Source organism: Podarcis cretensis, assembly GCF_951804945.1.
Source record: "Podarcis cretensis genome assembly, chromosome: 13".
Classification (NCBI taxonomy): Eukaryota; Metazoa; Chordata; class Lepidosauria; order Squamata; family Lacertidae; genus Podarcis; species Podarcis cretensis.
In genome coordinates this window covers 32,142,817-32,162,659 of record NC_137182.1, presented here as the reverse complement: position 1 = coordinate 32,162,659, position 19,843 = coordinate 32,142,817, and the positions used below count along the sequence as shown (strand labels likewise).

The 19,843-nt window shown below is 41.5% G+C and overlaps 1 protein-coding gene across 1 annotated transcript; it reads right to left on the bottom strand.

Annotated features, from left to right (window-relative positions):
* Positions 1-10,577: 10,577 nt before the first annotated feature.
* LOC307200183 (olfactory receptor 2G3-like) lies at positions 10,578-11,516 on the bottom strand (the record flags this gene model as incomplete). The annotated part of the gene is made up of 1 exon (XM_079948601.1): positions 10,578-11,516. One exon carries the CDS (start codon positions 11,514-11,516, stop codon positions 10,578-10,580), a length of 939 nt encoding a protein of 312 aa, XP_079804727.1.
* Positions 11,517-19,843: the final 8,327 nt, after the last annotated feature.

The window sequence follows — 19,843 nt, the reverse complement described above, 5'->3', positions numbered from 1 at the left end:
TCTATTCTATAGGAAACAATATATTAGGAAAAGAAAGGGGGGAAAAGAAACAGAGTGGTTCACTAGGCATGTGCAGCAACCACAAGATTGACTCTTAATCCATATTTATAGCATTTGGAAGCAGCCTAATTGGTGCTGCATCCAAAACAGTTGTTCTGGTTCTGTGTTCTGCTTTGATTTGTTATTTGGAGCAAAATTTTATATGTAATATGAAGCTCTGTTTTGCTCCCATTGAGTATAATGGAAAATCTCCCACCAGGAATCAGCCCCTACCCTCTCTTCAATATCCCTTCCCCATTTGATTTCTGGGTGTTTTCTCAGTCAGCTTCTTTGTATCTCAGAAGAGAAATGAAGTTGTCATTATTGAATGTCGAATCAGGAACTCAATGCCAAATTTGATGAACCAACCAAATTTTTTGAACCAACAGGACTCTTCTTATGTCCTTATGAGGGGGTCAGCTGATATAGTTTTGAAACCAAATTCTTAAGTGTTGATGGATGATCTTGTACATTGGATCTGTAGCAGGTAGATTTTTTGGAAATTACAAAATTAAGGAAACATTTTTTTAAAAATCATGTTTTATTTATAATGCATTTCTAACTCAAGAACAGAAAGTTTTCTTATGTCTCAAATTGATTATTTGGGTCATCAAAGAGATACATGTGTTAAAGGGTATGGGAAAACCCAGGGGTTAATTTTAGACTGTGGATGTAGTGCTGTTATGAGGTCCGCATTAAATTATCAGGAATGTTACTTCAGTTGTGAAACACACTATTAATATTATTTTCTCTTCCCCCTCCCTACAACATTCTGCTTAATTCCTGATGAGTTATTGAATGGAGCAATACAGCCAGGACCAGTGGAGTCTAAAACTCCACTTGCCAAAGAAATAGTATTTATGTACTTAATGTTTTACAACTCAGTCCTAAACATGTATACAAAAGCTATGTTGCCCCAGCCTCATGGTTAAAGTGGCAGTGGTGGTGGTGGGGAATAATTCAGTTCACGTTCAAAGCAAATGTACCTAATTCACATTTTTCAAAACTATATGGAAACTGAAACACAGCCATCCTTCATAATTCACATGTTTTTTAATTTCACAGTGCAGTTAATCAGTCATGTGCCATTAGCAAAAAAAGAAGCATTTACTAAGGTAAATAGTGCATGAAAATGCATATATTAGTGAAAATAGCATTAAATACATTATAAAAGAAGTATATTGAGCAAAGTTTCACATAAAATTGTTTATATTAGGAGAAATGGACACTAAAGTGGTGATAAAATTTCATGAGATCTTTTTAAATAGAAACTGATGCGGAAACGTGGAGAACTGAGAAAGTGAGGGAAACCAAAATTGGTCTATGATACTACATTTGGGCAGAACTTGTGTATCCAATCTCAGGCTCCTCTTTTCTAACATAGCAATTATCAGCCTACCTCTAATAACTCCGCATAAATCTCTAAAAGTCATCTGATAATACAGAAAGAGATCATATTCCAATAGCAGGATTTATGATGCTTACCTTTACAAATCCCAGCAGGAGAAAAGTGGAGGGACAAACAGTGAGAGTCTTATTTTTGGATATTCCAACTATGTCCCTGCAGAAGTTCTAACAGAAGGAGAATATCAGATTAATGGAACTAAATGCTCCCTATACCCAATAATTTGGAAACTTCTCTGTATTTCTCATCAAGTTTTCTTTAATTGTGTGTGTGTGTGTGTATTCAGTGTGTTAATTATTTCAAAAGTTATACTACTATTTAATGATTCAAGCCAAATTAATGCTAATGATGATGATAAAAATGTATACCACAATGCCTGCTTGTTTCTATTCAACTTCATCCATAGAAAGACAACATTGGCCAATATTTCAAGATACTCTGAGTCTGCAAAGAGGATGGAAAGATAGCAGGTTTCCTTATATTATCACTGACAAGTCCAAAGTATTAATTATTTCATCTTCTAAAATCATGCAATGAACCTCTGGGAAGCAATTAAAAAACTGCTATCCAGAGATTGAGAACAAAATGTACAATTATTATGGATTGAATCAAGATTAAGGGCTCTTCCACTTGTCCTGTATCTAGAATTATGGGACTGAGTAGTTTCCCCCTTGCTTCACACACAAAAAACACACCATTATTTAGCTCTAAACTGGAGCAACCCTCAATCTGGAGAAACTCCAAAATGCTGTTTGCTCTGCTTGAGCACTAAGAAGTGGTTTTCCCCAGGTGTCTGCTCCAATCAGCAGTCTAGCTGCTGCATTAAGCACCAGCTGGAGCTTCCAGAACAAGCCCATGGGCAAGCTCACACAAAGCGCAATATAAATTTGCAAATACATCACATGGGTTTCATTAAATATAATGTGAACAGATAAATATACCAGTAGGGGACTGAATTTTTGAAACTGAAAGTTCAGACCTGAATATTAGAAGGGGTTGATAGGTTGGCTGGAATGAGAGTTTCAAATCAATACCATTCTATTGCACTTCAAGGGGAAAAGTGAATTTTTGTAAAGCTACACCAAGCCAGTGTGGTTGCCATTTTCTGCTCTATTCCAAGGAGATGTTTGAAAATATATTATGATCATATCAATGAAAATGATGGCAATCCGCCCTATGGAAATAAGGTTTGACTCCGACAACATTGAAATTTGACTTTTGTCTCAAACAGTAGCCAATCTCTGATTTTTTGTGTGATATGATATCAGTCCTGCAATGAACAGAAAGTCAACTAATAAGAGGTTACACTTAGGATTAATAACTCTTTTTTTCAATTAGGACCTTTCTTGTGTTCAGATCAGATCTTAGAACAATGATGTAGCATTTTGGAAGAAATATGCAAAGCAAGAGGCCAGTGTTGGAGGCCAAGATGGCAAAAACTTCCACAGCCACTATGTATTTCCCCTTGGTGCTCAGGTAACCTGGAATGAAGGAGATCCAAACACTGCAAAACACCAGCATGCTGAAAGTGATGAACTTGGCTTCATTGAATGTATCTGGCAGTTTCCTGGCCAGGAAAGCTACTGTGAAGCTGATCATGGCCAGAAAGCCCAAGTATCCCAAGACACAGTAGAACATGGTGATAGAACCTTCATTACATTCCAGTATAATATGTCCAGCCTGTGAGTGCATGTCAGCTTTGGGGAAGGGAGGAGAAGTTAACAGCCACACAATGCAAATACCCACTTGAATGAGCGAGCAGAAAAGAACAATGCAGGTGACTACTTTCTGCCCTAGCCATTTCCTCATGCTGTTGCCTGGCTTTGTAGCCAGGAAGGCCAGGACCACCATGATGGTTTTTGCCAACACACAAGAAACTACAACAGAGAAAATGATGCCAAATGCTGTTTGCCGGAGCAAGCAGCCCAGCTTCCCAGGCTTGCCAATGAAGAGAAGGGAAGAAAGGTAGCAAAGCAAGATGGAGGCAAGCAGAACACAGGTGAGGTTCCGGTTGTTGGCTTTGACAATAGGGGTAGTCCAGTTTTTTAGAAAAATGTGCATTACCAAAACTGTTAATGCAGCAAAAAAGATAGCTAGGACAACCAAGACAGTGCCCAAGGGCTCGTGATAGGCAAGGAAGCTCAGAACCTTTTGAATACATTTGTTTTTGTTCCTATTTGGATATTGATCTTCTGGGCATTTTAGACAATGAACTGCATCTGAAAGGGACCAAGAAAGTGTCAGTAGGTGTTCCAATTGTTATACCTTTATTAGTTTGCATAAAGTTGAAGGTGTGTCAATTTAATGCTAGATAATAATGACTCCCCGTTTCACAACTAACTGAAAGTAGATGCTTCCAGTCCAAGTTATACAAACTTTGGCTAGTGGTAAGTCCACAAAACATATTAAAATTTTATTCTGAATATCCATGGATAGGATAGAACTTTTAGTCACTAGTGGGCATAAGTGTACCTAAATATGTGTGGTCAATTTCTTTGAAGATATTTCCCTTTTGTGTACATATTTAATTGCACTCAGCTCATGTAATTATAGAATTCAGTTTATAGTACTGTAGAGACGGAAAGAACCATGAGGATCATCTAGCCCAACCCCCTGCAATGCAGGAATCTCAGCTAAAGCATCCATGACAGATGACCAACCAATCTCTGCATAAAAACATCCAAGGAACGAGAGTCCACCACCTCCCAAGAGAGTTCATTCCACTGTCAGCTTGTTTAGCTGGAATCTCTTTTCGTGTAACTCAGAGACATTGGTTTGGGTATTTGGTTTTTCTCTGGGAAAGGAGAAAACAACCTTGCTGCTGCTTCCATGTTACAGCCCTTTAGATATTTGAAGTTGGCTATTGTATCTCCTCTCAGTCTGTATATCACCTACCTGTCTCATTAGAAAACATGTCTTCTGGGCATGGATTACAGCCATAACAACAACTTGGTTTGCCTTCTTGAACCATCCTTTGCTGTCCATGGTGACAGCTCTCAACACACCTAGAACTTGGTGGTAACTAATGATTAGAAAACAGATATTATGTCACATCCAAATTTTCATACAAATACAGCTATATTTCTATTCTACCTGATAACCCGAAAACTTCTTGCTCTAATCAGCTGAATAATTATTTAAAGTCAATGACAATACATTTTCAGGGGAAATATCAGTGGGGATGGACAAACAACCACTGATGGCTCAGGGATTTATATGATTAAAGAGTAATTTCAGGAGGATGGGCAAATTTTGGGGTTTCTTGCAGTCTCAACTACAATAGTGTACAGTTTTGTGTACAGTCATGTTTTCACACTGCACTTGACTCTGAGAGCAACAGGACATCATTAAGTCCCGTTGCTCTATTTAAGGCACACAGAAGAAAGAAGCCCAGCGCACTCATGGCTCCTATGAGCAAGTGGGTAGAAACAAATAATCATAATAAAAGTACAAGGCAAGTGAAGAAGCTCATGGACTAGCTCATAAAGGGACTCGTGGGTCTGCAGATTTATAGGATTCATGATCTGTTTTGGCTCATGATCCGCCCAGATTGAATCAGCTGAGTCCACTTTGAAATCCAAGTTCTGTGGGTTTCTGCTCTGTCCCTACTTCCAAGAACATTAATCTTACCTCTAAGATCCATGGGCAACAGTGCTGCAGCATCTGGACAGTAACATATATTTATTCAGTTGTGACTATAAGCTGCTAAGTATTTTCCTACCTGTTTAAGTCTGTCGTTCCACACAACATCTATCCCAGTGAGGGTGAACTCATGGTTTGGGGAAATACTTGCGAACTTGGGTTTAATGGCAGAGAAATTGGGGTAAATGATCCAGTTGATGATATCATAGCCAGCCGAAACTTCTCCATATTCAATCAATACTTCATGCCCTGCACCATTGTTAAAATGGATGTTTTTCAATATGGAATTCAGCTGAATTGGAAGAAAATAGAAGAAACAAATTCTGAAATTGTCCATTATTTATTTTGCAATTCTGTCTTGGGAGCAAGTCTCATTGAACTCAACAGGACTTATATCTGCATAGACAGATAGAACATATTAAAAGAGCAACCAGAACCCTGCAGGATTTATGACTTAGATCAACAGCTGTTGCACAAAGGCATCAAGCCTGCAGGGTGCTGCTTCAAGGAAGGGGTATCAGGCAGGAAGGAAAGTCAGGGCTCCTACCTTCTCTTGAGAAGATTCAGCCAGTGGTCAGGTAGGTTTTGGCTTTTCCACTGGTTTTTCCACTTATTCCCTCCATCCCTCCCTCCCTCTCTTTCTTTCTTTTTGATACTCTATCCCCCCCCCCCCCGACAGCCCTAGATCTTTCTGGCCCATCCAACCTAATCTACAGTGATTTGTGGCTTTCACAAAACAACTCAACCAGTGCCTCCAAATAGACACAATTTGGCTCGGGGATCAGCCAAATCCAATGCATAGTAGGAATAAATCTTCATTCCTTTATGCCAGAATAGTTCTGTTCCCTTTTCAGGAAACGGCATCTTAAGAGAGCCAGTGTGGTGTAGTGTTTAAGAGCAGTAGACTCGTAATCTGGTGAACCGGGTTTGATTCCCTGCTCCTCCACATGCAGCTGCTGGGTGACCTTGGGCTAGTCACACTTCTCTGAAGTCTCTCAGCCTCACTCACCTCACAGAATGTTTATTGTGGGGGAGGAAGGTAAAGGAGATTGATAGCCGCTTTGAGACTCCTTAGGATAGTGATAGGGAGCCTAGGACTTGCCAATCAGAAGGTCAGCGATTCAAATCCCCATGACGGGGTGAGCTCCCGTTGCTCGGTCCCTGCTCCTGCCAACCTAGCAGTTTGAAAGCACGTCAAAGTGCAAGTAGATAAATAGGTACCGCTCTGGCGGGAAGGTAAACGGTGTTTCCGTGCGCTGCTCTGGTTCGCCAGAAGCGGCTTAGTCATGCTGGCCACATGACCCAGAAGCTGTACACTGGCTCCTTTGGCCAATAAAGCGAGATGAGTGCCGCAACCCCACAGTCGGTCACGACTGGATCTAATGGCCAGGGGTTCCTTTACCTTTACCTTTATAGGGTAGTGATAAAGCAGGATACCAAATCCAAACTACTACTCCTCCTCCTCCTCCTCCTCCTCCTCCTCTTCTTCTTCAAAGTCTACTGTCCACATGAATACAGCATAGCAGACTTCCCTAATTCTCTTATAAACTCACCAGCATACAAAACATTGACGTATTTGTTTATTTGTATTTGGTTCTCTAAGTAAACAGTTTTCCTCATTAGACATCCTGTCAAGCTCATAGACTTTATTATGGCAATGTATTTACCTGCCATGATGGAATATTCAGCTGCTCAATTCTGTCTCTTGTTCGTCTTGACTCATGGATGGCATGTAAAGCATGGGCTACAGCATAGACAGCATTGTAGATACCATAGGTCTCACCAGTCATATCCATTTCAAATGTATACTTAGACAGATATTCTAGTTTCTCTTTGCCTGTGCACATATTGCTTTGTGAACAACGTGAAAAGCTGTCTTCATAAAAATAACAAACGAAAGCAGTTGACCAGAAATCCATGAAAAAGCGAATCACTGGCTTATCAGACATAAAGCTTCCGAGAAACTCATGGAAACCTGGCACAGGCTTTTTGTGGACTGAAAAAGAAAAGGCACCATTGTACGTTTCTGGAGGTGTTACAAATAAACCAATATGCTGTTTGAAATCCCACCGAGCAGTTATGATCCAAACTTTCCCAGGATTGATCTTCCAATTTTGTCCCATGAGGTTTTGTAATCCACTCATCGAATTATAGTCTCCACTGACTATTACCACATTTATCTCACTTAAGAAAAGTTCTGTATATAACTTTGACATATAGTTGCGATAAGTTTCATGCCACACATATTTTGATTCTCCTACTTTATACTGGCGGGCAACACAAATTCCATACTGCAGAAGCAGAGATGTCAGGATCTGACCAAAGCTTTCTCCATCATCATCATTTGAAACAATGAGCCCAACCCATGTCCATCTGAAATGCAAAAGTAGCTGAGTAATTCCAATGGGTTGAAGAGTTTCTCTTGGTGACATTCGATACAAAAATGGGAAATTTGTTGTACCTCTAAGTGTAGACTCATACGCACCATAGTTAAACTGATGGAGAAAAAACAGTGCTGATGAGAGCAAAGAAATAGCACATGTCTGAGCTGTTGTTGGGAGCTCCTAGAATCCAATTATACTATTAACTTTCAATATATGAAATGCATAATTTCCCCCCACTGCATAACTAATATTAGCAAGTAATGTTGGCATAATACTTCCCAGCCAGCATAATCATGAAGTGGTGCAAACTTAAATTTCTGCAAAAATTTTTTAAAAAGTTTCAATGCTTTAGACAAAATGAATGGATTAAGTGTGGAATCCCACACATACTCACTGGGGAGTTAGCCCCCTTGAACTCAATAAGACTTGCTTCTATAAAGACATGGGTTTGCATTTCAGGATCGAGGGTAGGTGGGTAATTTCAGCTTTCTCCTCCCAACCCAAGACAAAGTGTATAGCCTTAATTTATTTTAATTACATGTTGTGATAGCTCAGTCAATAGAGCATGAGACACTTGTTCTATGTTCAATAATTCTTTATATTAAATTTCCATGTTCTGAGATTACAGAGGTGAATTCAATTAGCTCAGTGGATAACCAAAAAGAAATGGGTGCCACACAAAGAAAAATACACACATACCTGTGGAATTTTGAAGACACTTGAGACTGTTGCCACCTCGTAGGCATTTTTTGCATTGAGACCAGCAATGACAGCAAACACATCCTCATTCATATATTTCCTATTAGGTCCATTCTTTTGCACACTTTCTTGTTGTGTGAATAGTAGGTCAAGCATGATATCATATGTCATCTTTTCATCATAAAGGTTGTCATACATATGGGAACCCAGAGTAATATTGGGCAAAAGCTTTGGGTTCTTATTGATCTCATGAACGGCAAACAACAAACCGAGAGCATGCTGGTAATTATTCAGCACTGAACTACAATGAGATTGACAGAGAGTCAAGCTTACTTTTATCAAATATATGTTTCCTGCACATTCATTTCTGGATTGAGAAAGGGGGGTGAAATGCCTCAGGGAAATATGAACTAGGAAAAAGAAAAGCGGCCTCTGACAGTACAAGATCTGTGACATAAATTGTGAGTCAACCAGCACTGGTTAACTTATATCATATGTCTGTGAATTCAAAAGATGTACCACTGCCCATCAAACATCAGTGGTTTGAAATTGGTCAGAATGGGTAGACTCCAGAAGTAATATAAATCCCACCTTCCTCCTGATCTCAGAAAGAGACATTAAAGAAAATTTTCAAAATCTAACTAATTAAAATTAAACATTGCTTAACCCAACTCTATTGAAATAACTGACATGTTAGATTTTCTAATTTAGGACATTTCCAGACTGTCGCTATATCAGATGAGATTCAATAACATCCTGGCAAAATAAACCTGAGCAATTGGAGTTAATTTGGAGCTTTTGCAATCCAGATCTACTTCACCAAAAGATCAGACTTTTTGTGATAAGTGAAGTGAATGTGAAAATGTACTGAAAAGTGTAGGATAACATCTCTTTGCCTCAAACAAATAAATGTGAATGTATGGATTCTCAAGATGAACAAATCATGAATATTCATTAAACAGGGGCTTCTGGAAGCCACTGGCCTGGATCTCACCCCTCCTCCCCCAGCATTTAAGGCATTGAGTTAAAGATAGCAGAATTCACTTCTGTTGAGATACACTTCCTGCTAATAAGCTACAAAGAACTTACGTATATATTTCATGACTTCTACGAGGAGGTTCATTCCAGTTTCTCTCAGGATACTGGGGATATACCAAAGAGAATATCCCACCAATTATGGCTTCTCCTGGTTGATACAAATTGTCTTGGACACTAATAGTATTACTAGGCTTCCATTTGGTATCCTTGGACACAAGAGAAGGGAGCAGCAGCAGCAAAAATAACAGGATGAGTAACCACTTGATTGAAAACCCATCTCTCTCTATCCCAAAGCTGCAAACTGGCATTCTTCACAAGACTCCCAACTATAATTGTTCTAAGACTTACCCACAGAATCTAAATTGTTCTGTTAAATAGCAAAGCAGATATAACAAATTATGGTTAACTACCCCATCTCTTTTATTGATCAACACCCAGTTCTCATGACACAGCACAGGACGGAGTGTTTCTTATCTGAATTTTTGTTGATGATGTTATTGTCTCTCCATGAAATGGGGGTTGAGGAAATGATAGTGATTTTACTAATTATAGAGTTCGTGAACAGTTCCTGGTGTGAGAACTGTATGTCTATGTAACAAAAAAAAGCCATGTTGGTAACACCTGCTCCCTACTATAAAAAGTTATATCCTTTGAAACATCTGTGTATTACAAGTGCGTAGAACTAGTGAACCTTCAAAGGCTGCTGGACTCCAGCCCATATCAGTTCTAGCCAGGTATTGGCTAGATGCAGTCCAAAGGGTTGGAAGTTGGACACACACTTTTGGAGGGGTTCCACTCCTACCAGCTGGACTGCTACCAATGAATAGGCATGCAAGACTTTTATTTGGACTCTTGTGTTTATGCCGTGGTGTCAAGCAAACATTCAATTTTATTTCCCATGCTACTTTTATTTATTCTATATGAAACCCAGGCATCATCTGGAGACTTAGTATGAAGTGTTCCTAATGTGTGGGTGACACCCAATTCTATCTCTTCATATTATATGATTCAAGAGACTTTGCAAGTGCTAGAACAGCGTCTGAAGGCCCTAATGGGCTTCCTGAGGGCCAATAAATTGAAGCTGAAAACTGATAGATCACAAGCTTTGTGGATAAGTGGTTTCAGGTCCAAAAACAAGATTAACACCATCCCCCACCCCAGAGCCCAAGAATTTAAGAATCTATTAGTCTTCCTTAATTTAGCATGTCCTTCATTATATCTACATTATTGCTGGCCCTGGATCATTTTATGGCAGTACGCAAGATGCTTTATAATGAAATTCTTATTTGGTTTATTAGCAATTTAATGCATATTTTAAAATTCAGTACCATTGATGAACACTCTTCCGTTGTTAACAATACATATTGCTATTATGTCTTGTTCAATACATTCCTTCCCAAAGCTCTCATTAATGCCTCTTTGACTTCCTTGTTCCTGAAACTATATATAATGGGATTTAGCATAGGATTGATTACTGCATAAAATATAGAAATCATTTTATCATTCCCAGGGGAGTAAAATGATTTTGGCCTCATGTACATGAACATTCCTGTGCCATAATAGATGGTCACTACTGTTAGATGGGAAGAGCATGTGGAAAAAGCTTTGTGTCTGCCATTAGTGGTACGGATTCTGATGATAGCAGCAATGATGTAGCCGTAGGACACCAGAACTAGGATAAAGGGCAGCATTAAAGTGCCTGCACCCCCTATCAACATCAGAAGTTCATTTAAGGTGGTATCAGTACAGATCATGTGCAGCAGAATGGGAGCCTCACAGAAAACATGATTAATAACATAGGGTCCACAAAGAGGGGGCAAAGATAAGTAGAGTGGAACCACAGAGACTAGAAAACTGATGGTCCAAGATGCTGCTGCAGTCTTCACACAAACACGGTAGTTCATTATTGTGGTGTAACGCAAGGGATGGCACACTGCTACATAGCGGTCAAATGCCATCACTGCTAGAAGGAGGCATTCTGCTGCTCCCATAAAGAGGGAGATATAGGTTTGCAGCATGCACAGATGATATGATATAGTTTTCTTGGTGGATATCAGGTTGGCCAACATTTTGGGGACCACAGCAGTGGTGTAGCAAAGGTTCAGAAATGCCAAGTGTTGAAGGAAAAAATACATGGGAGTATGCAGATGGGGATCTGCTGTGGCCAAGCAAATTATACTAATGTTCCCAAGAAGGGTTGCAGCATATAGAAAGAAGAAGATTGCAAAGAGTAAAGGTTCCATTTCTGGATGATTAGAAAAACCCAAAAGCATGAATTCCCAAACTTCTGTTTCATTTGTTGGTCTCATAATGCCCCATCGGTTCCAACTATTGGGAGGGGGGAACCTGGGAGAAGAGCAGACAAAACTACCTTTTAGAATGTGAGAATATAGATATATCATCATATATCCTAAACCTAAACTCTACATCTAAAGTATCATTCATCAAACACAAAATACAATTAATGCAATGTTGTTCTATAACTTCACTAGGCATATCTCCATCAGTTTGTCAAGTCAAGTTTTAGTTTTCAGTTTTATGCTCTTTTGCATATGCTAAGTCTGGACGAGATCAGTAAGATTGTTTTCCTCCTGATGTAACTTATTGTTTAAGATAAAATTATAAATTTGTAATCTATGGAACAATAACTATAAAATTGTGAACTATGCAACAATATAGGAAAGAAAAAAGAGTTCTTTGATCATACAGGCACTAGAAATTTCATAGATATAAAAGCAGAGCAGAGTTATGAAGAAATAGAGACAAATGTAAAAAGTTACATGAAAAAAATTACATGAAAAAAGTTATTTTGAGCAATGATAGTACAGGTTGGCTTTCAGGTATTGTTGGATTAAACTTCCCACCAGCAAATAGTCAGGATTGGTGGGCATTGTAGCCCAACAATATCTGGAAGGCAACTCATTTATGATTTAGAGATTTTATTTTAATAGTTTTTCCAATCTTATTTATTGTTTTTTGTTATATGCCTTAATAATAATTTTAAATATTGTTCAATTCCTTACTTGCATGCATCCTAATCATAACAATAGAAATAAATCTCATTATGTTCACTTTTCCCCATCTGAGTATAAATAGGATTCCTTCTTCCCTTCCTTCCTTCCTGCTTGATTAACAGAAGTTAACAGAGGTCAACAGAAGCAGGGGTTTCTTCCCATGGAGGTAGATATCAGATTATATCGTTAAACTAGCTTTCTATGTATATACTCAATGCAGACTAGGTTAGGTGGGCAGACAGGCTAGGAGCTGTAAAATAAAAAGATAAAACATGAACATATAACTAATGCAATGAAGTCCAATAAAACTATAAAAAGCTGCAGTATTATCACAATTCAACATGACTGGTAATAGCAGCATCAAGCTGGCCAGTCTATACTTATGTTTGCCCACCACACTCGTCTTAAAGGTTACATATTTCTCTTGCCTAGTGAAGCTTACCATATTTGTTTAATACTAAAAGCTCCCCTCCAACACAGACAAAAAGCGCATTTGAAGAGATGTGCTTATACAAATATATTAATATTCCTTTCTTTCTAGAATACATTCCATTATCTCCATAACACTTTTGCTCCATGCACCTCAATTATTTTTATTTGAATTCTAAGAGTTTTATTGAGAAGAAATCCCATGGATTTCAATTTAATTTCCGGGGGGAGAGAGGGAGGGAGATAAAAGTCTAATTGATACCTTCTCCTTATAGTTCCTTAACCTACCTTAATCGTAATATGTACATTCATTGCTCTTTGGCCTTGATGTTACATTGACAATAATGCTGGTGTTTAAATTCACTGACAAATGGAAGCATTAGTGACCCATACTTGGAAGGTACATAAATGACACTTTTACTGCCATGCAGATTTTCTGTTGAGATGTGGTGTTAATAATAAAGAATGGAGATGAAATATAGGAGTAGGGTGTAGGAAATGAACCAGAACTGAGTTCTCAAAGAAGTAAAGTCTTTTAAGAGCATAAAAACAGAAAGAGCCCTGCTGGATCTGGTCCAGCATTCTATTCACACATTGTTCTATCTGATATCTGGACTATTTTGGAAAGGAAGGTGAAGTGTAATTTTAATAATAATAACTAAATAAAAATAGGAAGCAGCCCCAGAGACAGAATCTAAATACAAGAGCATTTACTCCATTTTACCAGTACAATAAATGTTATTCAGAGAGCCACTGCCTTCAGTTGTGAAAGCAGAGTCTAGTTATCATTCTCAGTTCACACTAATAGCAATATCAGAATATGTTTCATTCCTTTCATTTTTTGTTTTCTTTTAAATCAAGGATTGTTCCTAGTTTTGTCTTGTTCACCTAAGTCTCTGATCAAGCTGAAATTTATAGTAAGGGTGAAAGCAATTGTCACTGGCACTCTTTTGCCTCTGCAGCCCCTGTTCCATTCAACCTCTACTCCAAAGGGCTCAGAGTCTCCACAAAATATCATGGCAGGTTGCCAGAGAAAGGATGGATTTGCAGAGTTCCCTTCCCTCTGCCCATCTTCACAAAAACCTCTGCTGAATCAAAGAACATTGTGTGAGTTGAAGGACAGAATTAGAGACAATCCAATATGTTTATTTGTTCCTGGGGAAAAAACCCAAGATAACAGCACGAGACGCTACATTGCATGCCCTCCAACATTTCTCCAATGAAAATAGGAGAATGGAATTATTATTCCATAATGATAATTTTACTATTTATACCCCACACATCTTAGTGGGTTGCCCCAGCCACTCTCAACATATATAAAAATGTAATAAAACATTAAACATTTTTTTTTAAAAAAACACACTTCTCTATACAGAATTGCCTTTAGATGGCTTGGGAATCAAATAACTCCATACCCTCCCCCCCAATATTTATCCAATGAAAATATGGAAGTCCTAAGGAAAAGTGGGACATTCTGGGATCAAATCAGAAAACTGAGCGGCTTCTTTAAATCAGGGGTGTCCCTGGAAAACAGAGACACTTGGAGGGTCTGACATTGACATTCCCAGGGTATAGTACCCCTCTCTTCTGGAGATTCAATAATTGTAAAAAATGGGAACCAGCCAAGAAGATCCTTCAGCTCCACCTTCATCCAAGCACAGTACAGGTTGTCTCATTGAAATAAATTAGACTTAAGTTGTCCCACTGATTCCATAACTACCTTCTTCTGGATCCAACCCATAGTGTGTTTAATTCCTATTGTGTTTGGTCTTAAGCAGATAAGCTGAAAAGTACTGAATAATATGACCTACTTGTATACCGTTCATACCACATGAATGCAGAAGAGAATGATAAAAAAAAAAAACTTCTATACTTACTCCTATCTTCTATATGATGGCTTTATTAGTTGTTAGAAAATCCCCAAGCTCCAATTAACTTTGCACGTCTTACTATGAAATGGTCTCAGCAGAAATTACCACTCCCTTAAAAAAAACAAAAAACTTACAGGATAATGGAAGGTTAAAATGGACAACATTTAAAGAGATTTTTAGGGCCATATTATAATACAGATCTGTAGAAACAGAGTTGGGTGGGCAAAGGCACCCATAACTGCTAGGAGCAGGGGTCAACAAGGTTTATCTTGCCTGGGCCTAATCGGTCCTGCGGAGATCCCTCCATGGGCTGGATGGCGAGCGTGTGTGCGCCTGTGATTTTTGGTGTCTGCATGTGCGCAGATGCAATTTCCGGCACCACGGAAGTGAGTTCCCGCACCGCGCTGCACTGGTTTAGCACAGCATGAGAGCAGGCGGCTCAGTTCAGGGGTGGCTCGTGGGCCGGTCAAACGACCTCTGTGGGCTGCTTCTGGCCCATGGGTTTTAGGTTTCTGAGTTAGGAAATGTTAGAAATTATTACATGGCAGAATTTAGATTATGTTTGGAGTATGAAAGGGAAGGTGCCAGACTAAACCAAAAAATCGCCTGGGAAGAAGGGCCATCAAGGTGTAATTACTGGACAATGGCCAGCCATTGACCTTCTGCCTGAGCTCAGGGTAAATAGAAGAAGGGGACAGTTACAGGAGGCATGATGTCACACAGGAAAAATGTGCCCTTTTGGAAAAATAAAAGAGGTCTAGATAAGTGGGATGAGTAAATAGAGGTTGGAGAAGAGGGAGGACTCGACAAGCTGTTTTGAAGACCGAACCGTCTTGGTGAACTGGCTGAAGGCAGGTTGGGAGAGAGGCATGGAGATGCTTGGGAATCCAATTCTGGGCTACAGTGAAGGAAAGCCTCCTCCTGAGATGTAATGTTGTAAATTCTCCCCAAGCCCATGTGTAAATATTTGTAAAATAAACCATATTTCTTAAAGACCTTCGTCTCTACTATGTCTTGATTTCCCAGACACAACCCTGGGTGAGCACATGGAACCCCCTAGAATCTTGCTACCATTTAGCAGAGATTGGGGGTGGGGTGGCACACAAACTTTAACACAGTGTCACAGGCAGGCTTATGGGGTTGACACAAGGATCAGATATCTCCCAATGAGCCAAACTCAAACAGGCTCATGACTAAGTCTATCAATCAGTAGTCTCTCAATTCTTTTTTTTTTTTTTTAAAAAAAATGCAGTATTTATTTGAAAATTCACATATTTGCAGGGGGAAGAACTTTGAATAGAAAATACTTCTTATGCAAAGGGAAGAAAATGCACCTTTTAAAAACAGGGAATGCTTTTCTTTCCAAAGGAGGCTTGCAAAGCTTCTTGTGCAGTACTTCCTAAGCACCAATAGTCAGCTGGGTGTCAGTTATGTGGGAAGCACAGTGCAAGAGGCCTTAGTAGACACCACAAATCAACTAGGATTGCCATATTTCAAAAAGTAAAAACCAAGACACCCAGAAAGACAGCCCTACAACCAACCGATCAGCAGTGCCTGCAAAGCCATTTTTGTCCAAGTCCCACCTATAGCTGCCCCTCAGCTGATGTCATATATGACTTCACATGCAAGACATGGCTTGAATGAATAAGATGAATGAAAGTTTGGAGTTTGGAGTTTGCAGTTTACAGGGTTAAAACTCCTTGGTGTCCTGTATCTGGAAGGGGCCTGACGCAGGGCCGTACGTCACAGGCTTTGTCTGTGAGAGTTGCTTTCACTTTTGACTGAGAGATGCAGCAAAGAAGCTGTGTGTGCTTTTAGCACGGGAAAGATGCCGGAAAGCTCCAATGGAATGAGACTGATTTATGGCTTGTAAATAAACGCTTTTAGAGATAGCAACGAACTGTCTCTGGACTTGATTTATCCCTCTATCTCACACGGACGGCAGGACTGCTGCAACTCTGTTTTTCCTGCCCAGGTCAGCCCCAAGCAGAGCAGTGCAGTGGAAGCGCTGACTGGACGACAGGATTTATTGCCAAAGGTTATGGCTCTTCCGTGTTTCCTGCCAAGTGTGAGGAGGGAAGAAGGCTGCCAGCTTTAAGCTGCTTTGAGCTCCTGCCAGGAAGGGCAGTGGGAGACGCTGGTGGAAAGCGGAGCCAAGAGGAGGCTGCTTCGGAGGACCAGCTAGCTGGCAACACGTGAGTACGCTTAAGCCCCAGGGGGAGGAAGATGGCTGCTGCTCAGCAACAGCAAGGCCCTGAGAGCTACCCCGGTGAAAGACTGAATGGGGCCAATTGGGAAGACTGGAGTAAGTGCATGTACTACTGGCTGGAAGGGAAGCAGCTTTGGGAATGCACGCAGGCTGATCCAGTACTTGCCCAGCCTAGTGCTGCAGCTGCAGAGGCTGAGAAGTCTGCAGGCACAGTGGAAGCCTGTGAAGCAGACGTGGCTGATGCTCTGGAGAGAGAGCAAAGGGTGCTAGCCATTTTAAGGGCCAGCGTTGAGGCTTGACTGTTGCCAAAGCTCCAAGGGAAGAAGCCCTGGGTCGCATGGCAGGCACTGAAGACGGCATGTCAGGCCACAGTGGGAGCCAGACCAGAGGGGGCTAGAGGATGCCCAGAGAGAGCAGTGAGCCCAGAGGGAGCTGGGACTGTTCCTGGAAGCTGTTTCTATGCTTCAGCACGTCTGTGTGATGGACTGTGTGCTGGAGAGAGGCTGAGAGCTGGGAGGAGGAAAGCAGTAGCAAGCTGTTCCTCAGGAAGCTATGCACCCAGGAGTGGGGGTGCAGGCTGTGCAGGCCGTTCCAAGAGCTCTGAGAAAGCCAAATTCTCCAAGAGTTGTTTGTGCTCTGAGGCGAAGTCCAACAGCGAAGGGCATTGTTCTGCAGAGGCTCTGGAATGCAAGGTCAGCCACCTGCTAGGAAGGCAGATAAGCGGTGGTTCTCAGACAGCGAAGCGTGAGAACACCAGCAGGAGCTTTGCAACCATGACAACCACGAAGGACACTGACACTGGCAGAGGCCCCGGTGGGGGTGCGAGTGTCGCCATGGCAACCTTGGAAGACAGCCAGAGAGCCACATTATCTCTTGTTGTCGATACGGGAGCGACCCACAGCCTGGTGCCATCTGGTGGGCTCCTGAGAAATTGCAAGACAGTTAAATCTGGACATTTTGTCACGATGGCAGACGGCTCTAAGAGACTGTTAACTGACACTGGTTTTTTATACTGTCCCTTTATAGATCATGAGGTGCAAGCTTTTGTGGTCCCCGAGCTTGCTCATTCTCTTTTAAGTGTATCAGCTCTTATTGCTGATGGGTTTGATGTGGTGTTTACTAACAACATGTGTTATTTCTACAGGGATGGGAGGAAGCTCCACAGTGTTGAGGGGAAGAACAGGCTCTTTCTGGTGCAGATGCCTGTCACTGATGCTACTGTTGCAGAGTCCCCTGATGAAGCACAAGTGCAGTGTGCAAATGTACCACCACACCATGATTGTTTACATTTGTGGCATCGCAGGTTTGGACATGCAGGGTGGTCATATGTTAAGAAAGCCGCAGAGAACACCATTGGGTGTGGGTTCAAGGCATGTGATAAATACTTAGATTGTCAAGCTTGTAAGCAATCAAAGATTACAACATGCACATATCCCAGGTCAGAAAGGAGGACCAGCAAACCCTTTGAGCTGGTTCATGCAGATTTATCTGGGCCGATGCAGGTAGCTTCGTTAAGTGGATTGAAACATGTATTGGTTCTGATTGATGATTTTTCAAAACACACCTGGCTGTTTACACTTAAACACAAGTGGGAGGCGGCTGCACTGATCAGGGATTGGATAACAGCGGTAGAGCTGTGTTTCTCCGCCAGGGTGCTTTCCTTTCAATCTGATCGGGGGGTGGAGTTCACAGGTTCTGCGCTGCAATCTTTCTTCAGGCAGAAAGGTCTCAGTCATTGATTGACTGCCCCCTACTCTCCGCAACAGAATGGGGTTGCGGAGAGAAAACATCGCACCCTACAGGAAGCAGCGAATGCTATGCTGGCAGACTCGGGTCTGCCACAGCGCTTTTGGGCAGAGAGTTATAAGACGGCATGCTTTGTTCAGAACAGGGTGTTCAATTCAAGTGTGGGAGACACGCCATACTTTCTGCTGCATGGGAAGAAACCCAAAGTGGATTTCTTGCGTGTGTTTGGCTGTGAGGCTTGGGTCCTCATTCCAAAGGCCATTCGCAGAAAGGGCGAACCAAGATCTAGGAAAATGATCTTTGTAGGCTATGAGCTGGGCTCAAAGGCGTGGCGTTTCGCATACCCTACTGGCAACCAGTCTAAGCTGCTTATTAGCGGCAGTGCTGAGTTTTGTGAGTAGAGTGGGTGGAAACGTCTTCACGGGAACCCGGATGTTCTGTTTGACTCAGATGAGGAAGAGGAGGAGGACGAAGCTGAACCTGTTGCTGAGGTGCACAGTCCACAGCCACAGAGTCCAGAACCGGGATCTCCAAGGCAAAGGCTCCGAACCTCTCCAAAGGGGAGTCCCAAGACCCCTCCACAGGTCTCTGTCAAGTCTGAGCCAAGGAGTGAGCCATCCTCGCCAGCAGACCCAGCTGTGAGGCCTAAAAGGCGCAGCAGGTCAGAGGGGGAGGTTTCAGACACAGGGGATGGTGTAGCTGGCCCGAGTGAATCAGGCGCAGTTCCAGAGTGCACACTGAGGAGGTCAGCAAGGTCAACCAAGGGAAAGCCACCAGAAAGGTACGAAGCCACTAGCGTCTGGGTAGGTGTGGCTAGATGTGAACCTGAATCCTTTGAGGATGTTCAGAAGTTGCCTCAGGAAGAAGCTAGCAAATGGCGTGAGGCGATGCAGAAGGAGATGAACTCAATGGAGTCTCTTAGTGTGTTCTCACTCACACAGCTGCCGGCTAGCAAGCAGGCTGTGAGTTGCAGATGGGTTTATTGCCTTAAATCCACAGAAGCTGGAGAACCACAGTATAAAGCTAGATTAGTAGCCCGAGGATTCACACAGAAGAAGGGTGTCCACTTCACGGAGGTCTATTCGCCGACCTCGAGAGCTGAGACTTTGAGGACGCTTTTAGCAGTTGCTGCACAGAGAGGTTGGAAGGTGAACCATTTTGATGTGGATGTTGCCTACCTGAACTCAGACCTCCAGGAGGAGTTGTACATGCTTCCTCCTCCAGGGTTTGGAGTCAGTGTGCCAGGCACCGTGTGGCGGTTGCACAAATCCATCTATAGATTACGCCAATCTGCCAGAAATTGGAACATGTGTCTGAATGAAGCCTTAGAAGAGCTAGGTTTCAGGAGAAGTGTTGCGGACAGCTGT